Source organism: Perna viridis, chromosome 3 (genome assembly GCF_037379345.1).
Source record: "Perna viridis isolate PV_CMFRI_1.1 ecotype Kerala chromosome 3, ASM3737934v1, whole genome shotgun sequence".
Lineage (NCBI taxonomy): Eukaryota > Metazoa > Mollusca > Bivalvia > Mytilida > Mytilidae > Perna > Perna viridis.
The window spans coordinates 16,547,921-16,567,368 of NC_142447.1; the positions used below are offsets into that span (position 1 = coordinate 16,547,921).

General features: G+C 32.6%; 1 protein-coding gene across 2 annotated transcripts; it reads left to right on the top strand.

Moving 5' to 3' along the window:
* Nucleotides 1–46: 46 nt before the first annotated feature.
* LOC148621201 (activated RNA polymerase II transcriptional coactivator p15-like) lies at nt 47–9,201 on the top strand. 2 transcript variants are annotated; one of them, XM_088575320.1, is made up of 5 exons: nt 47–233; nt 2,530–2,586; nt 5,012–5,119; nt 7,030–7,135; nt 8,558–9,201. In XM_088575320.1, the coding sequence occupies exons 2-5, from the start codon at nt 2,533–2,535 to the stop codon at nt 8,638–8,640; spliced, it is 351 nt and encodes a 116-aa protein (XP_088431446.1). In that variant the 5' UTR covers nt 47–233; nt 2,530–2,532; the 3' UTR covers nt 8,641–9,201. The 2 variants fall into 2 exon arrangements, with proteins under 2 accessions (XP_088431446.1, XP_088431447.1); XM_088575321.1 differs by having other exon boundaries at nt 74–96.
* Nucleotides 9,202–19,448: the final 10,247 nt, after the last annotated feature.

Below are 19,448 nucleotides of genomic sequence, written 5' to 3' on the forward strand. Positions count from 1 at the left end.
GTGAAAACAAAATAGTACTGAAAATCGTTCTTTTTTTAGATATACTAATTTAACTTCCGGTTTCTGTAAAACCCGCATTTTTTAATCAAAACACAGGTGCTCGAGTTGTCTAGTATAGTTTTCAGGTGTTTTGGAAGTGACTCCGATTTAAATTAGAAAAGAATTGATAAAGAATTATTGTCATAAACAGTTTTGATTTTGTTGTCATCTTTAATACTGTAAAACTTGCACAGGTATATTTTTCATGAAGACTTGATTTCGCTTTTCAGCACCAGCTGTTGAATTTAATTTTTTGGAATTGTGTCGTATTTGTTATATCATTGTTTTGACATACAAAAAATACAGATGTATAAATAGATACAGTTTTTTCTGCACAAGTAGTTCCATTAGGGGTACATCCCATGAATGCCCTAGTGTCTACAGTGAATTCTTTATCTCCAACAGTTTTATTTTCCAATTTTATACTTTTTACATGTTGCAAATAGGCAGTCTCCCTCAAGCCTACTTTGATTTGTCCAACTCAGGTTACTCATTTTTCAACTCTCGAGTTAGCTCAATATCAACCCTGCCCCTGACCAGGTTTGATCGAGTCAAATGACAAGACGGCGACTAAAGAAACGTGAGTGATATTCAAAAATACATTTTTAATGATTTTAGCTATTTTCTGTGATGAAATAGAAGATTAAGTGTACAATTATAAAAGTCTCATGAAAACTCCATCAGATATATCCATTGCCTTTTACCAATGCCCCATTCATTGTAAATTTCGCTTAAATTTAATTGATGCATGGACGGTGGATATTGATATCCCAAATAAATTAGAGGCCTCTCTCATGCTCTCTTGGTTGGACATGTACGATATGAAGAGCATTAGCTGCTTGTCAACAGAGACCTGGTCTTTCCCACCCATTTTGTTTGATCATAGGAGGGGTGCGACATCTTGGAGGACTATCTCAAACATACTCTGATCAATACAGAAATGACTTCTAAAATTCTTACTCAAAAACCTAGGAATAGTCTCCTCGGCAAAGTTTTGAATGTGTGGGACATGGTCCCTGGGCAACAAAGCCGTCAATAACTGAATTAACATTTGATTTGCATCTATTATATTTTTAATAGCCATCATTTTTCATCATCACTGAAAATATGGTTTATTATAATGAATTCATCCATGTTGTTATGGAAAACAACAGACCTCGAATAACTTAGTAGAGTTTTTTTTTTTATTTGATTGCTATGCTCTTGATGCATGTGCAATGAAACAGAAAAAAATAACCTAAGTAACCCAAATTGGATGAATGGAAGTAGGCCTCATTCACCTCACACAACATACATTGTAGTTAACTTTAATTCCTTTGATAAAAATCACCTTATACCTAACATTTTCATGATGAAAGTAATTGTCATGAAAATGTTAGGTATAAGAGGATTTTCATCAAAGAAATTAAAGTTAACTACACTGTATGTTGTATGAGGTGACTGAGTGATACTGCTTACATGTATTTGCTACATGTAGGCACACCATATAAAAGGCTAAATTCTTTAAAAAATGTGTTTTCTTTTACTTACATTTGTAAGCACTTTACAGGTCTATACTATTTCCCTAACCACCCTGATTTTCAGCTAGAAATAGTGTACTTTACCCTAATTGTTTTTGTCTTTTCTCTATAAGCACTATTGAATTCCCAATGTTTCTCTAATAAAATCTCTACCTACAATGTACATGTACATTTTACCCTATTTTTTTCAGATGTAATAGAAAAACACATACATGTATTTTGGTCTTATTGAATAATAAACGAAAACTCTCTGCATGATTCTTGGCTTAACCTGTACTTGAATGAAATCAAAGCAGTACATATTATACATGTGTACAAATGTACTTACGTTTGCCCAAGGGTGGCCTTGGGCTGACATTTTCTTCCCAGTGGGGTTGTTGTCTATTTGATATATTTACGGTACCTATTCATGTTATATTTGTATGGACTAAAGTACATAGTTTGTACATAATTGTAGTTGGTAATGCTGACACCCCTTGAGAGCATCTGATGGCTGATTTAACTTGTATTCCTAGTACATGTACATGTACACTACATTGTACCATTAACCAAAATTTTAATTTCTCCTCTCTTCACAGTTGTGTCACTTACATTTGTATGTCCTCCATTTGGGACTCCACTTTAACTCCACCAAAGTTAAAACCGGGGTAAAATTGCTCCATTTCAATAATTTTCAAATTTTTTTCTGTCTTTTACTGAAATGCAATTAAACTGCTAGAATCATTAAATAGACAATGTACCTTTGTATAAAGACAGGCGTAGTTAATTACAATTTTTGAAATGGTGACTTCACTTCTGACTGTGGAGAATGGAGACACTGTAAACCAACTCAAAATATCTCCACTTTGGAGAGTGAAGAAATAAAAATTTGTGTTGATAGTAGTGTATATAACAAGTTTATTTCTCATATCAATATGGATTTTGAACACATATTATTTGTTAATTAGCAGTTGTCTTGTTTTTATTTCAGATCATGCCCAAATCAAAGGAATTTATTTCAGACTCAGAATCAGATTCAGATTATGAAGTAAGACATTTTTTTTTATATTTTTAAAATCCTAAAGGTGCCAATTGGCATGAAATTTCTTGAGTGTAAGAACTTAAGAAATCAATTTGTAGAATTTTTACAGCTTTGGTGCAGACTCCATGAAAATTAGGACTGACAGATTTCTAAAATATGGAATTTTAATATGGTTTCTCGGTAAGATGTGTACATGTTTATTTTGTCTGACGAGTTGTGGTAAATTTGTCTGACCAAACATTTTTTTGTTAGGTAAATGTATTTTTTATCAGGGCGTTTGTTGTACAACACACATGCTACACAAAAGACTGTAATTCATCTTGTACATTTGTTCATTTACCAGTATTTAAGTAGCTGTCTTTGTAAGAATCATGCAAAATCTGAAAAATGTGACACACCCAAAAAAAGGCTACATATTTTTATTTTTGTAATTAAGTTGTTTTATGGGTCTATACCATGAAATATGTAATTATTCATTCAAATCTGCCAGCTCTTAGGAGATAATCAACATTGAAAATCCAATAGATCCTATTGTATTTGAGTGTCATTTACAGAGTTATCTCCCTTTATTTTGAAATTTACAGTGCATTCTATATAATTTTTATCTCTTATGAACACGGGTTACATGAAAAACTGAATGTTAATTTCTGTTTACTATGGCAATGCAAACAAAATATCAAAAATAAAAATATGTAGGCTTTTGTACCCATGAATCACATTTTGCATGATTCTTAGCTGGAGTGCTACGTAACAGGATTTCAGGTCTAGGACCAATTTTATGAAAGTAGGAAAGAATGTCTGCCAAAATACCACCACCTAAGTGTGTAGCACAGGCATATGCTTTTGTTTTCTGTTTAGGTAACTACTGAGAATAGAAACTACAGTAAGTGATTTAAAACTGAGCATTGCTGGACTCAGAGTGGTTTCAGATTTAAGGATTTTTGCTGCTCTATTTAAGGATAACAAGAATTTTAAAGGGATGTAAAATATATTCATGGTAGAACAATACATGTAGAAATACATGTATTGATTGGTCAGTGTGCTATTTTTTGAGTTTTTCAAACACCCAAAAGAAATATCAAGGATTCCATAAAAAAAAATTCTCCAATAAACTTTCAATGTGTGTTTAATGAAAATATAAAAAGAAGTTTGGGTCACTGGACAAAAAGTATTTATGCAATGAAACAGATAAAACCAGAGGAGTCAGAAAATCTAACAAAAATAGCGGCGAACATCCTTCAGGTGTTTTTCCAGTACAACTCAGTTGCCACACCCCTGACATTCTTCAAAGGTTACGTGACTTTTCAACCTCAAAAAAGATTCATTTCTTTTGCCAATTACACCTCAAACACAACTTACATGTACATTATATTATCTGTGTAAGTTCTGTTAAAAATTGTTACTACAAAATGACAACAAAAATATTACTACACAGTACAAAAGATAGTTATAACTTGAATGTGTTAGAAGATAGGAATGTACATGTACTTGTGTACATTGTAGCTGTTTTTAGATAATTACATACATTTTTCCGACACAGTCAGTATAGTTTCGCTTTTTACCCTGTGACCTTAAGGATGCTCTTGTATGAAAACTCATGTCACCTGATCGCAATTCTGTTTCCCGATTGGCCAAATTGATAACTTAGTGGTGTTTAAAAAAAACGGTTTTCGAAAATTTGAAATTGTGTTCGAAAATATTGAAAATTTTAAATTGCGCACCATGTGTTATTTTCTTGAAAGAAATATAGAAACTTACAGCGTTGGCTATCTTTTTTTTTTTTTTTAAAGATAGTACTTGTTTTGTATATATTGATATTTTTTTTTAATTACATGTAAGTGACTTATGTTCATCACTGGTTGTTATATTGATACTTGTAGCAGTGTCTTATTGGATGTTCCTTTTGTAATGTATTTGGATATTTAAAATGTGAAATTAATTCAATATTTTTCACTCTTGGGCTTTCTCCCACATAAACTTCACATCACTTCTTCTGTGATGTTATCTCCTGTGATGTTATCTTTTTTTTATGTCATTGATGTTTTGGACTAATCATAAAATTTCAATTTTTGTAACAAAGTAACAAATATTTGTGAGGAAAATAATCAGTGGGTAATCCTGAGTAACAAAATTATAATGTTCTCATTCCATGAACTTTCGGAGAGTTAACATGTGCATGGAACAAGTTCTGTACACTCATTAACTCTTGATATTCTTTGGCACTCATTGTGATATTTTGGTTATTATCTCTTTCTTATTAATTACATGGTATCCTGTAATTAACTATTAAAAGACTATGTCTGTTGTTGACAGCTTGTTTCAAAGATAATGCATTCTGAAATAACACATTATCCATGCCCTATTACTGCTTTGTATTAAAGAGAAAATTGAATGCTATGTTCCTCTGTTATACTGTATTTACTTATTTTAGGCTCCAAAGAAGAAGAAAGTAAAGACAGAGAAAAAAGTTGAGAAGAAAGTAGAAAAGAAAGAAGCTAAAAAAACACCAGGCGGAAGTTCTGGTGAAAAATCATGGCAGGCAAGCTAAGTTTTGAATAGTGAAAATATTAGTACTAGTAAATAGGTGATTTCTGAGATCTATCGCTCCTTGTGATGGAGGTAGGAAAAGACATTTCCAGTTATATTTTGTTAGGCTAAGTTACAGCAAAATGTTTTTTTTCTACGCAAGTCTTCTTCCTACCATCTGCAATGCAGTATGGCACAGCTCACCAAAACTTTGAAGGGGTGTAAATATCTTTTTTTTTCTTTTTGTTTTGAAGATGCCATTTTACAACATTTTTTTTTTTTAAATTACTGGTGTAACTTCATGCCTTACAAAACTCAGAAGTTACAAGATCGGTAAATTGATTCCAGTCCGGATATGGAAATTCCGGACAATCTCAGAAATCATGTATTGGTTTCTTCCAAAAGATGTTGAATACACAAAGAAAGAAAACAAAAACAGTAGTAAATTTAATATTTCACTTGGACTAATTAAGTACCATTCTGTGTAAGAATCGGGCAATAGGTGGCACATCATTTTCCCTAATTTAGTCATTTTTGCCTAAAATATATTCAGTACATCTAGAAAACAAACAAAAAGCTATTTAAGTTTATCCTGAAGCATCTGTGACATAGATATTTTTTTACTGCTTATGTGGGGAAAAAGTGTGGGAAAGGTTTCCTCCATTGTTCCGTAGTGCATTTCAACTAAATTTGACCTATCAATATCTCAAAAAGGCAAACTTGCAAACACTTTAATGGTTATTTCTGGTGGTTATCAGGTATAATTAATTGGTTAATGCAATAAAATATCTGCGTTTTTTACCTTCATGTGCCACACCTTATATACATTTTGCCCGATTCTTAGACGGAAAAGTACTTAATGCGTGATGTGAGCTTATGTTCAGTAAAACATCATTTGTGGTCTGTCATTAACAATTTAGGAATAGATTCATCAAATACTACTTGGTAGGTTTTGACTAAACTTTTAGACAAGACAATTTTATTCACCAACTCAAGCGCACATGATGCTACAAGAGCAATGAAAATCAATATACAGACAATGTGGCAAAACAAAATATAGTAAACACAATAAAAAATAAACAAACAATGCAACAGAAAATTTATGTAAAAAATATGATAATATTACATGATAAACCGTGCACTATATATATAGTTCTTTCAGTAGTTCATCTAATTTTCTCAGGAAAATACATAATTTATCATTTTAGTATGATGTGCTTCAAAGCTCTTTGGACCACAGCTGTAGTGAAAAAAGTGATAAGCATAAGACCAACATCTTATACAACACAAAAATTTGAAGAAACTAGTATTATTAGAACAAAAATAAATCACAGAAACTACATTTTATCATTGTTTTACCATGGGCTGGCCATTTATGTCGTTATTTAACCAAATTGCTATTGCTCGGGTAAAACAATGTGACATAAATGGCCGGCCTGTTGAGTTTCTTGATTTATTTTTTAAATGATTGGTTATTACATAGTTACAGGAGTCCTTTCATTTTGTGTTCAGATGGGTTATTAGATTAATAGTTGAGAATATATTTGTCTCTTAAATTCCTCATTACATTATTGTTACAAACAAAAAGATAGTGAAATTCATCTCCTATTTCTTGAGAGTCCAATAACAACACTGTCTATTTTCATCAAGGTATATATTTCCATCTGCCAACCTTAATCGGTAGCTTTAAGTTAGAACATCTAAATGGAAAATATATGCTATGATCTTTAAAAGATTTCTAACTTGAAATCTATTTTGAATGATGTTTGGAAGGCCATCTGAAAACAGTCTACTCTTGGTACTCCTTGGTTTTATAAGATGGCTATCAATGACCATCAGAGATTAAGATTAGTCAGTATCGAAGTTCAAGTCAACTGAAACTACATTTGTATATATGTTTTTTTTTTCTTCCATCAAATTCAGATATCAAATAACAGATTTGTAACAGTCAGTGAATTCCGAGGAAAAGTTATGGTTGGTATTCGAGAGTTTTATGAGGCTGATGGAGAACTCAGGCCTGGAAAGAAAGGTAATGATATATAATGTATTGGAGTGCACTGCATAGTTAAATAGTTAAAGATATTTTGGTGCATTTTTTCTATTACTACAAGATTGAAGTAATCACTACAAAAGTTTTATGGTTGTAATGTTGAACTCGTGAATCATTGTGGTGTATCATCTGCACCATAAAAACTGGTTTCTTCTGTGTGTCATAGTTTTCTTTTCTTCTTTCCTCTACCCCAGTTTCAACTGTTTATGAGCAACTTGGCTGGTGTTTCCAGAAAAGCAGAGGATGCTTACCCTACCAGTACACTTGGTCCATGCTCCCAGTTTTTAGTGGAGTTTGAATTGCTCATTTACTTTTATTGCTTTATATGTATTATTTTGGTTATTTTATGTTCTTTGTTGTGTTTGTCTGTTTCCTATGTCTGGTTTTTGTCCCTGGATTACATTCTGTTGATTGCAGCTAGAATCTTGGTTCCCTTGATTACTCTTACATGTACATAGAATTATACCAACAAAAATTTTCTATATAAAATAAAACTTAAGGATTCCAAGTTGTGCACTTTCTGTAAAACTGATAAGGAAACAATAGAACATTTATTTTATAGTTGTAGAGTGACTCATCAGGAATGCTTTCTTAATAAAATTAAAGTTATTTTTTGTGAATTGCACTCTTGATAAAGTTGATTTTCTCCTTGGTTTTATCAAGGAATATCCTTTACTAAATTTATTGTTTTCATTTCAATAAGGTATACTTATAAATGTAAATTAAATGAAACTTTACCAATTATTTTTGGAGTTCACTGCAAAATTGAGCAATAGAAATCTTTTGAATATCTATAACTATTTAGATTTCAAAAAATTATATTTGATTTCAATTGTATGTGTCTGGCATATCAGTTTTCTTTTTGGTTATACTTACATTGTAGATATGATTATATATTGTCATAAATTTAAAAGTCGGTGTACATTGTAATCTTTGTTATCTTTGTTTATATTATTTTTCCTCTACATTTCCCAGAATACCCTTGTCATGTGGTAATGTACAGGGCTTTGTAAAATCCTGATTAAGATACAAACGAATAAAAAAAAAATCAAAGCAAATTTAAGGAGAATGGATATGGTGAATATGTCAAAGAGACAAGCCCTTCGGGATGTAACCTGCTGTGGAAGTACTTTTTGTTAATGGAGACCCATTTTCTTGATTTTCGTGGGTTTGTTAAACCACAAAATCTGTTTCCCAAGGAAGAGGAACTTTTCCATTCGTTTGTATGATAGAGTTGTCAACTCCACAAATTCTAGAATCTATGAACTGATAGTTTTTCCTTGAACCATGAAAATTGGTACCCATGAATAGAAGTACTTTCACAGTATTCAGAAATGAGAGAAATGAAGTCTTGCCTTTGTTTACATATACTTAAAATTCATTTACATTGTATCATTTCAGGCATTTCTTTGCCTCTTGACCAGTGGGAACGGTTAAAAAACCAGTTCGATGAAATTGACGAGGCAGTTAGACAATCAAGATGAGGCATAATAAAGACGTAACACAAACAAAGGAATAAAATCCAGGACAAGTTCCAGACAACAAACTCCTGTGCTATTAAACTATTATACACTTATGATATAGAATTAAAAAAAATCAGTATCATATGAATCTCGCCATTTATGTTGTAAATAAAAATTGAGTTCTGTCTTGCTGCAAGAATAAGATTTACTTATTTACCTTATAAAACAGGGCTTATAAAGAAATGATGCTTGTAACTTTCATTACCGGTTATATGAAAATAATGAATTTTTTTGCCAGATAATTTCAGGTTTTATTTTCCATAAAAAAAAAAAAAAAACATGGGAAATTGTCTAGTATGACTTCACATTTCATGGGTCAGTGCTTTGTTGGTTATTATCATCTGTCTGGAATTAAATATTTTTTATATTGTCATTTATAAACATGTACATGTAAATGGTTTAATGAATATACATGTGCAACTACTTGCATATTTCTTGCCTTCATGTAATTAAGAAGTTTTGCTCATAAATTTGATTGTGATGAAATGGGTGAGAATATGAATAAAGGTGCATCATTTTTAATTCAGTGGTTTTAACTTAGTATTTTTTTATAAGATATAAAATTGAGATGGAGTATACATGTATATGTAATTACATTTTACTCTGGGTAAACAAAAGAAATAAATAATCACCATCCTGAAATTACAATATCTGTAGAGGTTAATTATATCCCCCCCCAAAAAAAAACAAAGTTAGGGGGTATATAGGTTTCATCGTTTCTATTTGTCTGTCATTCTGTCCAAACTATATTTAGCAGCTTGTGGCATTTTTATGGAAAAACTTTATGGGATGTAGTATAACCACATGGAGATGTGCATACTGTCAGGAGTTTATGTTTGGACAAAAACAGAAGAAATGACAGATGTCGAAATTAGGCATTTTTCTGAACAAAACTTGGTATCGTATGTTGTCTGCAACTCCTTCTCAACGACTTGCAGGATTGTCATGAAGCTTATTGCAGTGTTAGATTACCATATTAGGAAGTGCATATTGTCAGGAATTTATGCTTGGACGAAAATTGTAGAAGTAAGGGCTGTTTGAACTTAAGAATTTATCTGAGAAACTTTGTTTCAAGTGAACTCTTCCTTAATGACTTGCAGGATTGTTGTGAAACTTAATGGGGTGTAAAATTACCATGTATGGACGTTCATATTGTCAGAGGTTTATGTTTTGTGTAAATTTGCATATTTATTCTGTCATTGTGTTGTCAATAACAAAAAAAAATAGTACTGATTGCGGTTTGGAATTGGTTGTTTTAGAAATGGCAGGAAATTTATAGTTCATTTGTCAAATGTGTTTAGTTTTACACACACCCACCCCCACTTAAAACTGTGTTCAATATGAATCATGTCTCCATGTTGGTCCTAAAATGTACAGAGTTCCAACAGGCTGTAGGGGTTGGGGTTGGGTGTTAGCTAGGGTCAATGTCTAGTATTTTCTGAAGTAAATTTATTGAAGATAATATTTCGCTGTCAATTTCACAATATTTAGTCGTAAGTGTATAATCCATCATAAGTTTTAATGTCACAATGAATCATTAAAATGTTTTCCAAAACTTCAACTTTTTGGGGGGTGAAACTGATTCGTGGGCCATTCTGCACATTAAGTGAAGGCATGTTAATGCTCGCTCCCTTTTTCTCAGTTAAATTTGACCATACTATGTTAACAGATGGTAATCTGTGCAGTCAGTTCTAATATTTTGTTTTTAAGGTCATGAAAACTCAATTTTTATTTTCATACCTCGCCACCTGTCTGCCCCTAGACGGTTTCCAGATAATAATTAGATCAATGATTTTTTTTTGGGGGGGGGGTGTGATTTTTCACGTTCAAAATACTTTATGTCACCGGCCCATGTCTAGAACTTCCTTACTGTTTCTGAGCTCTACACAAAAATCTAGTACATATGTAATTCCTTTTATATTATCAATACCTCTTCTATAACCAGTAAATATGTTTCTGGCAATTATTCAGCTTAATAATATTCTATTATTTCTGCAAGATAAAATTAAGATCCAGTATTCAAATCAACTGAAGATTTGAGGGAATATTTAGTAATAAAAATCATTTAGGGAATTCAGTTCTTGCAGTAATGTATAAATCTTGTTCCTTTTAACCGCATTTATCGATCAAAATCTTCATCATATCATTAACAATTTTATGAGTGATTTTAACCAAGTAAAATTGGCGGGAAAATTCAAATTGATAAAAAGTGTCGCCTTGAAAATCTTACGTTCAACAAGAAAATTATTTTCTTAAGCTGAAATTAGCTTTATTTAGGTATAATGGATATGTAGGATAATTATTCAGTTAAAATAATGCAAGTTAATTTTTTGACAGATAAAACTTTGAGAAAAAGGTGAAATGAAACAAAATCTGTAAATGTGAGTGAAATTGGATACTGTTTAATTATTCCTGACAGGTTGTTCTTCAGAAATCAACAGTAAAGATCTACATATTGGGAAAAATAGTTTTAAATAATATGGGCAACACAAATGTATTTGTTGAATAAAACTAATGCAGGTGTAGGATTTGTATCTGTCACATTTTAGGTGTCCAATTGGCTTTGTCTGAAGACGCATTATAATTTGTAAGCTTTTGCGTGTTTTTAGGAAACGAAGTGTTAATGTTCTCAAATGGAACTACATATATTGTTGAAAGGCCACTGTGTGAAAGGCATTCAATTCACCTTCGAAATCACTCATTTATTCTTGCAGTATAAAATATGAAGGGCTATACCCGGAAGAAAGAATAATTAATTGAAAATGTCCAGACTTATTTATTTTCTATTTAAGCGCCATATTTTCAACGCACTACCGTTAATTCTTCGGGTAAATTTTACCTCCTCCAATGATAGAGGTTGGAATCACATTCGATCCTCCATAATCCAAGTTAGGAAATGACTTGCCATACTATCTCTAGCATTGCAGTAGTACGTAAATGGATGATATATTGTTCTATCCGAAATGTTTAAATACAAATTACCGAACCATAATATTTTGGTAAAATTTCCCATGAAAACTTTCTTTTTGGCGATAGACATTAATGTTGGTAGCACAATGGCATTACAAAATGTTTGACCAAAATATTGCGCGTAGACCGGATCTTGCATTTGGCATAAGTACACATTTGCTACATGTGCCTGCCAGTTACTGTAGTAATGCTAGAGGTTGGTTTGTCAGCTAATGGTTAAGGTCACACGATGTGTGTTCGTTCTTTGAGTTTATAATCGCAACAATGGCAAGTGAGGACACATTGCTTTGTAGATCATTGGTTTTCAAGATAATAATGAAATATTGTATATACAAGTATAAACCTAATTAAAAGATTGTAATAACCGTAGAGTTTCGTATACCTATTACAATAAGAACTACCGTGCACGCATTTTGTACAAACTTAAGTTTGAATTCAGGCAAGATCCGTAAATGTTAAATTCTAGTAACTACAAATAGAAATAGACTCGTTCAAGCTAACTTTGTTTTGTTCAAGAGTAATCAAGGGAACCAAGGTTATAGCGGTAATCAAAAGAATGTAATCCAGGGACAAAGACCAGACATGGAAAACAGACACACACAACAAAGAACATAAAATAACTAAAATCATACATACAAAGTAACAAAAGTAAATGAGCAACTCGGACTCCACTAAAAACTGGGAGCATGGACCTGGTGCACCGGTAGGGTAAGCGTCCTCTGCTTTTCTAGAAACACCCGCCGAGTTGCTAATAAATAGTCAAGTCCGGGGTAGACAAACGAGGAAAGGTAAACTATGACCCGTTGAATAAATCAGTTTTCATGGTGCTGATGGATACATCATAACGATCCACGAGTTCATGATGACGACCATAAAACTTCTGTAGTGGTGACTTCATTCTTGTAGCAACATAACCCTGTTCCAGAAGCCTATTTGTTAGAGTTCTAGCGCGATACAAAAAGTCTGCGTAGTTTCGGCAAGCTCTCTCTGGCATAACATATGAGTTTTGATATGAACACTCCATACGCAGGAGCCGAAGGGATGTTGCCACAGATGAAAGGAAAGTTGACAATTCTGAATGAAATTAAAAGTTTTGAAAGAGGTGGTACATTTTGCAGATCCAGCTATAAAACGTTGTTTGTATGGATTCTTGTGAAGTTTAGGAATCAAATACATAGACGGTAAATCACAATCATCGTCCTTGGTAGAGACCAAAAGAGGATAGCACAGGTTTATGGTTTTCCACAATCTCTTCTTTGGAGAGAGTGGTAGCAGTATAGGTCTTATCAGTGCTATTATTTTCTACATCTACCTCTGACAATAAACATTGGATATAAAACGTTTTGCAGACAAAAACAATACCGTTTTGGGCTTTGTCTGCTGGTACGACAACATATTTGTCATGTATAGTAGACAACGTTTTTGCTACATCGGGGTCTTTGAAAACTGATGTAGCCTTGGCACACATTGACCTACTTAAGACTTTGATTCGTTTCAAAATTAAAGACCTCACGGCCTTTAACCACTCTGACAGAGAATCAATGTCTTCTTGTTCTCGTTTTATCCATTTTCTTGCTTAGTTCTCGACGGCATCCATAAGAACTTTAAAGTTATAATTCCAATTTATGGAGCGTGGTTCACGGTACTTGGGACCTTTAGAAAGGATATTACGCAGAGATTCGTTTTCGATAATGGTTAAATCTCCAGTAACGATGTGACCAGAAGGACCATATTTGAATGGAGAGGTTTTGCAAGAACAGTCAGGTGGTTTAGCCTTGAAGTCCTGAATCTCGAGGTTCTGCAATAGCCTTTTATAATTGAAAATTTTGGATGCAATGGGTGAAGTATAGGAATATGAAATAATTGGTATGGATTTGTCTTTGAAATATGGGGGAATTTTGTTGGTAACGTTTTTGTGATGGAGGATGTTAGCCAAATTAATTGCATCTATACCTTTGTTGACAAAAGGTAGTGGAAGGAATGATCGTTTTTCTTCATCTTGACTTTTCACACAAACTGGTTTAAAGAGTCTGTGGAAACCAATATCCAAAATCATGGCAACAAGTCTGTATAATGATAAGGTGGGGTCCAAAACAGGAGTGTCAAGACTTGTTTGGTAAAGGGAGTGTACAAATTACAATTGGAAAAAGTTAAGTTCCTGAATTATTGTTGATTGCATGAATAGTAAACTATATATGTTTACACACAGATAAAATGTCTTTTTTTTGTATTTTTTTTCTTCTTTTTGCATTGACAAATATCTCTTTTTTTTCCTCTTGAAAGATGGCTTAGTGTAACGTTGTGGGTAACTTCAACTTATTGGAATATACAAATGTATAAAGAATTCAAATACAAATATGCTTCAAATGTTTTGCTGTGAATTCAGGAAGTAACAACACCGATATTACAAATGACGGGAAACATATGGACAAGACAACATCGGAAACACAAAAAGGAAAACATACGAACAACAATTCGTACAACATAGAAAAACCTTATAATGGAAACCATACACAGGAAAACGAACACCAACACAGACCGATATCTTGCAAACTTGGTCTGTCCTTAACCGTTTTTTACCTTTCTTGTACGTTCTTCCTGTTTCTTTACTCGCCCGAATATAGCTGAAATATTGCTGCTCGGGCATTAAACCCCAATAATCAATCAATCAATCAATCAATCAATCAATGCTGTTTCTTTACTTGTAACACCATTTTCCTTTAAGTTCCTAGGTCTTCATCTGCATCTTTAAAACTGTCCCCTTTATTTCAAGGCATTTTTTTTTCTTTACACTGCTGCCCAACAGTTGACAATACACTTGACGTTATTGTCGTTCAATTTCTGTTACATAACATCTACTTAGTCACAAAGATCTTTTCAGATAAAATGGAATTAATAGCATAGATGATTCACTATTTCATCTTTTAAGGAACATGTACTACAGTGAAAATAAACAATTACATAATGTGTAGTACATGAAGATAAGTCACCTGCAAACCGTAAATGAAAATAAACAAATATGTTTAAGAAATTAATAGCCGAAGTTTAATCGCTTGGGTAAACACATTCTCACAGCAGCTTCAAGGGTACATATACATAATGACAAATACTAAAAGAAGCTGTAATACATTGTTTATCGTAAAGTGCTATATCTGATCAAATTTCTGATTTTTCAACTTTATACACTACGCTTTAACATAATCTCATAAAACAAAAACAAAAAAATCACATATCTTAACAAATGATCATTTAACAAATGGGGATGTGAATATATTTATTCGAAATCTCTAATATCATTTGTAGTAACAAAAAACATAAAAAAAACCTATGTAACAGGATTTCTTTTGATAAGATTGCAGCACTCGAATTCCTTTTAGACATTTTCGTGCACTTTGGTGAAATCGTTTATCGTCAAGTTTACTTATTGGAATTCCCATGGTGACAATTGTGAACCACTCGAATTCCTTTTAGACATTTTCGTGCACTTTGGTGAAATCGTTTATCGTCAAGTTTACTTATTGGAATTCCCATGGTGACAATTGTGAACCACTCGAATTCCTTTTAGACATTTTCGTGCACTTTGGTGAAATCGTTTATCGTCAAGTTTACTTATTGGAATTCCCATGGTGACAATTGTGAACCACTTTAAGCAGACCTCTTTCTGTACTGAGTCACAATTCATGGCTAGAATAACCAAACAATATTTTGTAGGAAAATTTGATAATACCTGAAGTTATTTGAGTGCGCGATATTTTGGCACTAAACAACGATGACTCCAAGATATATATCCTGTAGAACTGTCTTTAAAAAAAGATACTGATGATAAAGTATGTCCTTTTCTTGATCTTAGTATCCGTATGGATAATGGTACTCCAGCAATACCAGAGGTTGTCTGGCAAGCTATTTTCTGACTTGATGGTATGGAGGAACGGAATTCCAACCTCTTACGTTGTAGTAGGAAAATGTAAACTTAATGCTAATTTTACGATAAAAGTGATGATTTTTCGTTCCCTATTGTCCATTATCCGTTTTCAGTTGATGACCTTCCATTGTCACCAACACAGGGTATTTACATAATTATCACAATTTGTTCTATTTGCTCGTATTTTAAACAAAGTTTCGGATTTTAACAATGGGAATCTTTATATAACCGAGAAATCACCACATTAAGGTTTTCCATATCACAAGTTAGTAAAAACATTCACAAAAATTTTCAACCGATACATGGAACTTATTCTCAAATACAGATGTACTTGTAAAGGATTAATGCGTGCAGGTACGTGTATCTATCACCCTTGATTTTACGGTTATATTCTACAAAGAGCACGGAAAGGTCGATAATCACCCAATAAGTTAACTAAGTCGTAGAACAGTCTCATTCGTTAGGGATATATTTATGAAGTTAAGGATAGCATTTTTGTGGTATTAAGATTGATTCGCTCATAGGGTCTTTACATAGAAATGACAACATAACCATAAATCAGTTTTGGGCATGACATGGCTTGTATCCTTATTGTATGACTTGAGTTTATGATGTAGGAAGAATTTTTATTTATTTTACATACGATGGGGACACAACTTTTTTAGGTTTAAACTGGTATGGAACTGGTCATGGCATATGTCAGTTAACTGCTAGTAGTCCTCAGTTTGTACATTTGTGTAATTTATATTCAGTTCCTTCCTTTCCGTTGTAACAAGGACTCCGACCTTTTTGAACTGATTTTCAAGTGTGTTTAATTGTGCTATATTTTTTTACAGTGGCCAGATTTTAAGGGAGAGAGTTGTGATGACGTCAAAGTACTTTAACCCCGCTGCATTTGTTACACCTATCCTAAGTCAGGAATTTTTGGCCTTTGTGCGTCTTGTTTCGTTTTCCCTTTTAGTTTATATTTATGTTACTTGAGTACCTAGGTACAACTATTTCGCTGTACTTGTGTAAAATGCTGTTTTGTGGACACTTGCAGCATACGATGTGAGGGTTTACTCGTCGTTCATTGAAGGCCAATGGTTCGCCTTGGGCTGACATTTTCATCCCGGTAGGGTAATTGTCTCTTTGCCATATTCTCGTTATATGTTAGGTCTTTTAATGTAATTTGAATATATAAATCAGTTCTTAAAGTTCGTGCGAAATTAGGTACACTGTAGACTGCTGAAGAGAGAACCTTGTTAGACAGGGGACTGAAACATTTCAAACATCAGTATAATTGTCTACCATTACATGTTTTCCCTTTCCAACAAAATTTAATAACTATAACCACCAAATTTCTACTTAAATTAAAAGTTTTACAGTATAAGAATTGGAAGGCTTAAAAAACTAAACAGTGCTCTGAATGTACCAGTATATGGAACCAGTAAGTACCCCAAGCATATCTGAATTCCCTAACTATTGTATCATTATGACATCGACAGTTCTCCATGCCATAAACCCCATTTTTTGGTCACACCGACTTATGTTAGTACTACAATGGTTGCCCCTTGCCAAAAGATTCGGGAATCATATTTAAAAATATCACGACCGACTGTACATATATTTAAAAGAATCTAGCGAGTTGAAGATTTCATGTGGACCACAAACTCATTTCTACTGCTTCCATGAACAAGCATATTGTTTGTAAAGTTTATATGTCATGCATAACGCACTATAATATCAAAGTGGTCTTTGGGACATAGGTGTCATGTTCTGGTAATTTGACCTATTTCGGCACACGGGTCCATCTGCTGAATTAGCAATAGAGCAATTCAAGGTTAAACATTATATTTGCACTATTGTACTCCGCTTTCGCAATGTCTGGTAAGTAAATAGTTTCGGTATTTACAAATTCACATGTGTTGCATTTATTCAAACAGAAAAGTAAAAACCAACAACAGGGATAATGGCTAAATAATCCGACAATTAAAAGTTTTCTGTAGAATAGCCTCTGTCCACAATAGGATACGTACTCCAATTAGTCACAAAACTTTAAATTCAAAATATTTATATTTTGATTCAATTTTCTGATACTTACTCACGTCCAAAATCGTGTATACAATTATATTTGCTGGACGTAAGAAATTACGTTTATTTTCATTTCGGGTTGTTTATTTAGAATACTATTTTGTATGGCTACATATAAATAAGGGTGGATGAAATTAAGAAATTCATCCGAAACGAAAACCTAGAAGAGAGAAGGTAAGGAAATATAATGTATGATTATGTTTGCATTTTTATTTGAATCTTTCGCGGTAAAAGGCATTTTTAAAATCAAAAATTCGAATTTTAATTAGTAAAAACCAAATTTTTACTACTTTCAGAAACCTTGAATAAAAAAAATAAATGCCAGGGATATCAGGTACATGTATATTTTTGCCGGCTGACTTATGAACATTAGTGTTATTCAGTATGGCCTTATATACATACGGTGGATCGCAATCTGATTATTCTACTCTTTTACGGAAATAGATCCATCTTAAATTACAACAACAACAACAACAATAATAATAATAATAATAATAATAATAATAAACAAAAAAACAAAAAAAACAAAACAAAAAAAACAACAAAAAAAACAACAAAAAAAAAAAAAAGGATGCACTAAATTGTCAAACATAAGAATGCAGAATCCAAAATCACAGGATTGATTTTTGGAAACATCTCAACTCGTGTAATGAATAGGTAATCTAATGAACAAAAATGATTGATAAAAAAATGCAAATAAAAAATACAAAAATCAGGATAATAGATAAATCAAAACCCAAAATCTTTATTTTTAATATTTTTTTGCATTACAGATGAAATTCTTAACATCTACAGTAGTTGTCTTGCTGATTATTACAACGATTGTTCAAGCATCCGTTCCGATCGTGAAGACAAGCACATGGAAAGCCGGACGATTAATGAAGACACACGGGCAATGTACATTCGAAATTACAGAACACCAAAGGAAGGGGCAATGGAAAGTGACAGTTACTACGAATGTCCCTACCGAGAATATCAGGGTACGAGAATTAAGCATCTTATGTATTTCACTCGCCTGTTTTTATCTTTCAACTAGATACATGCATTATGTAGATTTTTAAATTTCGTTTTTGAATTATATTGGCCTCTAGGGCAACTGGTGAAGACAAAGCCAGATATGCAAAGCTATTGATAGATAAATGAATGTGTGGGGCAAAGTTCAAAATATTTAAAATTATAATGCATGGTTTATAAAGTTCATGTCTGTTCTTTTTAAATGATTGACTCAAGATTTTTTTTCAACAAGAAAAAATGTTATTAATAATCCTGGGCTATACATTGTGTACAATTTACTTAAAATTTGGATAGTCTACACGAGTCAGAGGAAAAAGAAGGCATTAGTTAAACTGGAAAAAAAAAGAAACGATAATGGAGAACTGCAACAAATACACCAGCATTTAATCCTTATAGAAAATGGTAAATACTTTCAGAGATCACCAAAAGGTCTCCAACAAGTGTAAACACACCTTTAAATTAGCTCTAAAAGACCTCGACAAAAAAAAAAATAGTAAAGTCCACAGTTATCGTGCATGTAACAGAACGATGAACACTTTATCAAAGTAAACTAAAGTTAAGATAAATAACGACAAAGAAACAACAATGACCAACATACATGTAAAATTATGATTCTTTTTCTTCAAAAGATAATCCCTGCTGACGATCAGAATGATTTGAAAAGGCCGGTGGTTTTCCTTCATTCAATTGGAAACATACAATGTACCGGCAGCAATAAAACATGAAATCTGACTTTTAAACTTTTACAATTAACTCGATACATTGCAAGTTGATAAGATAAAAATACGGC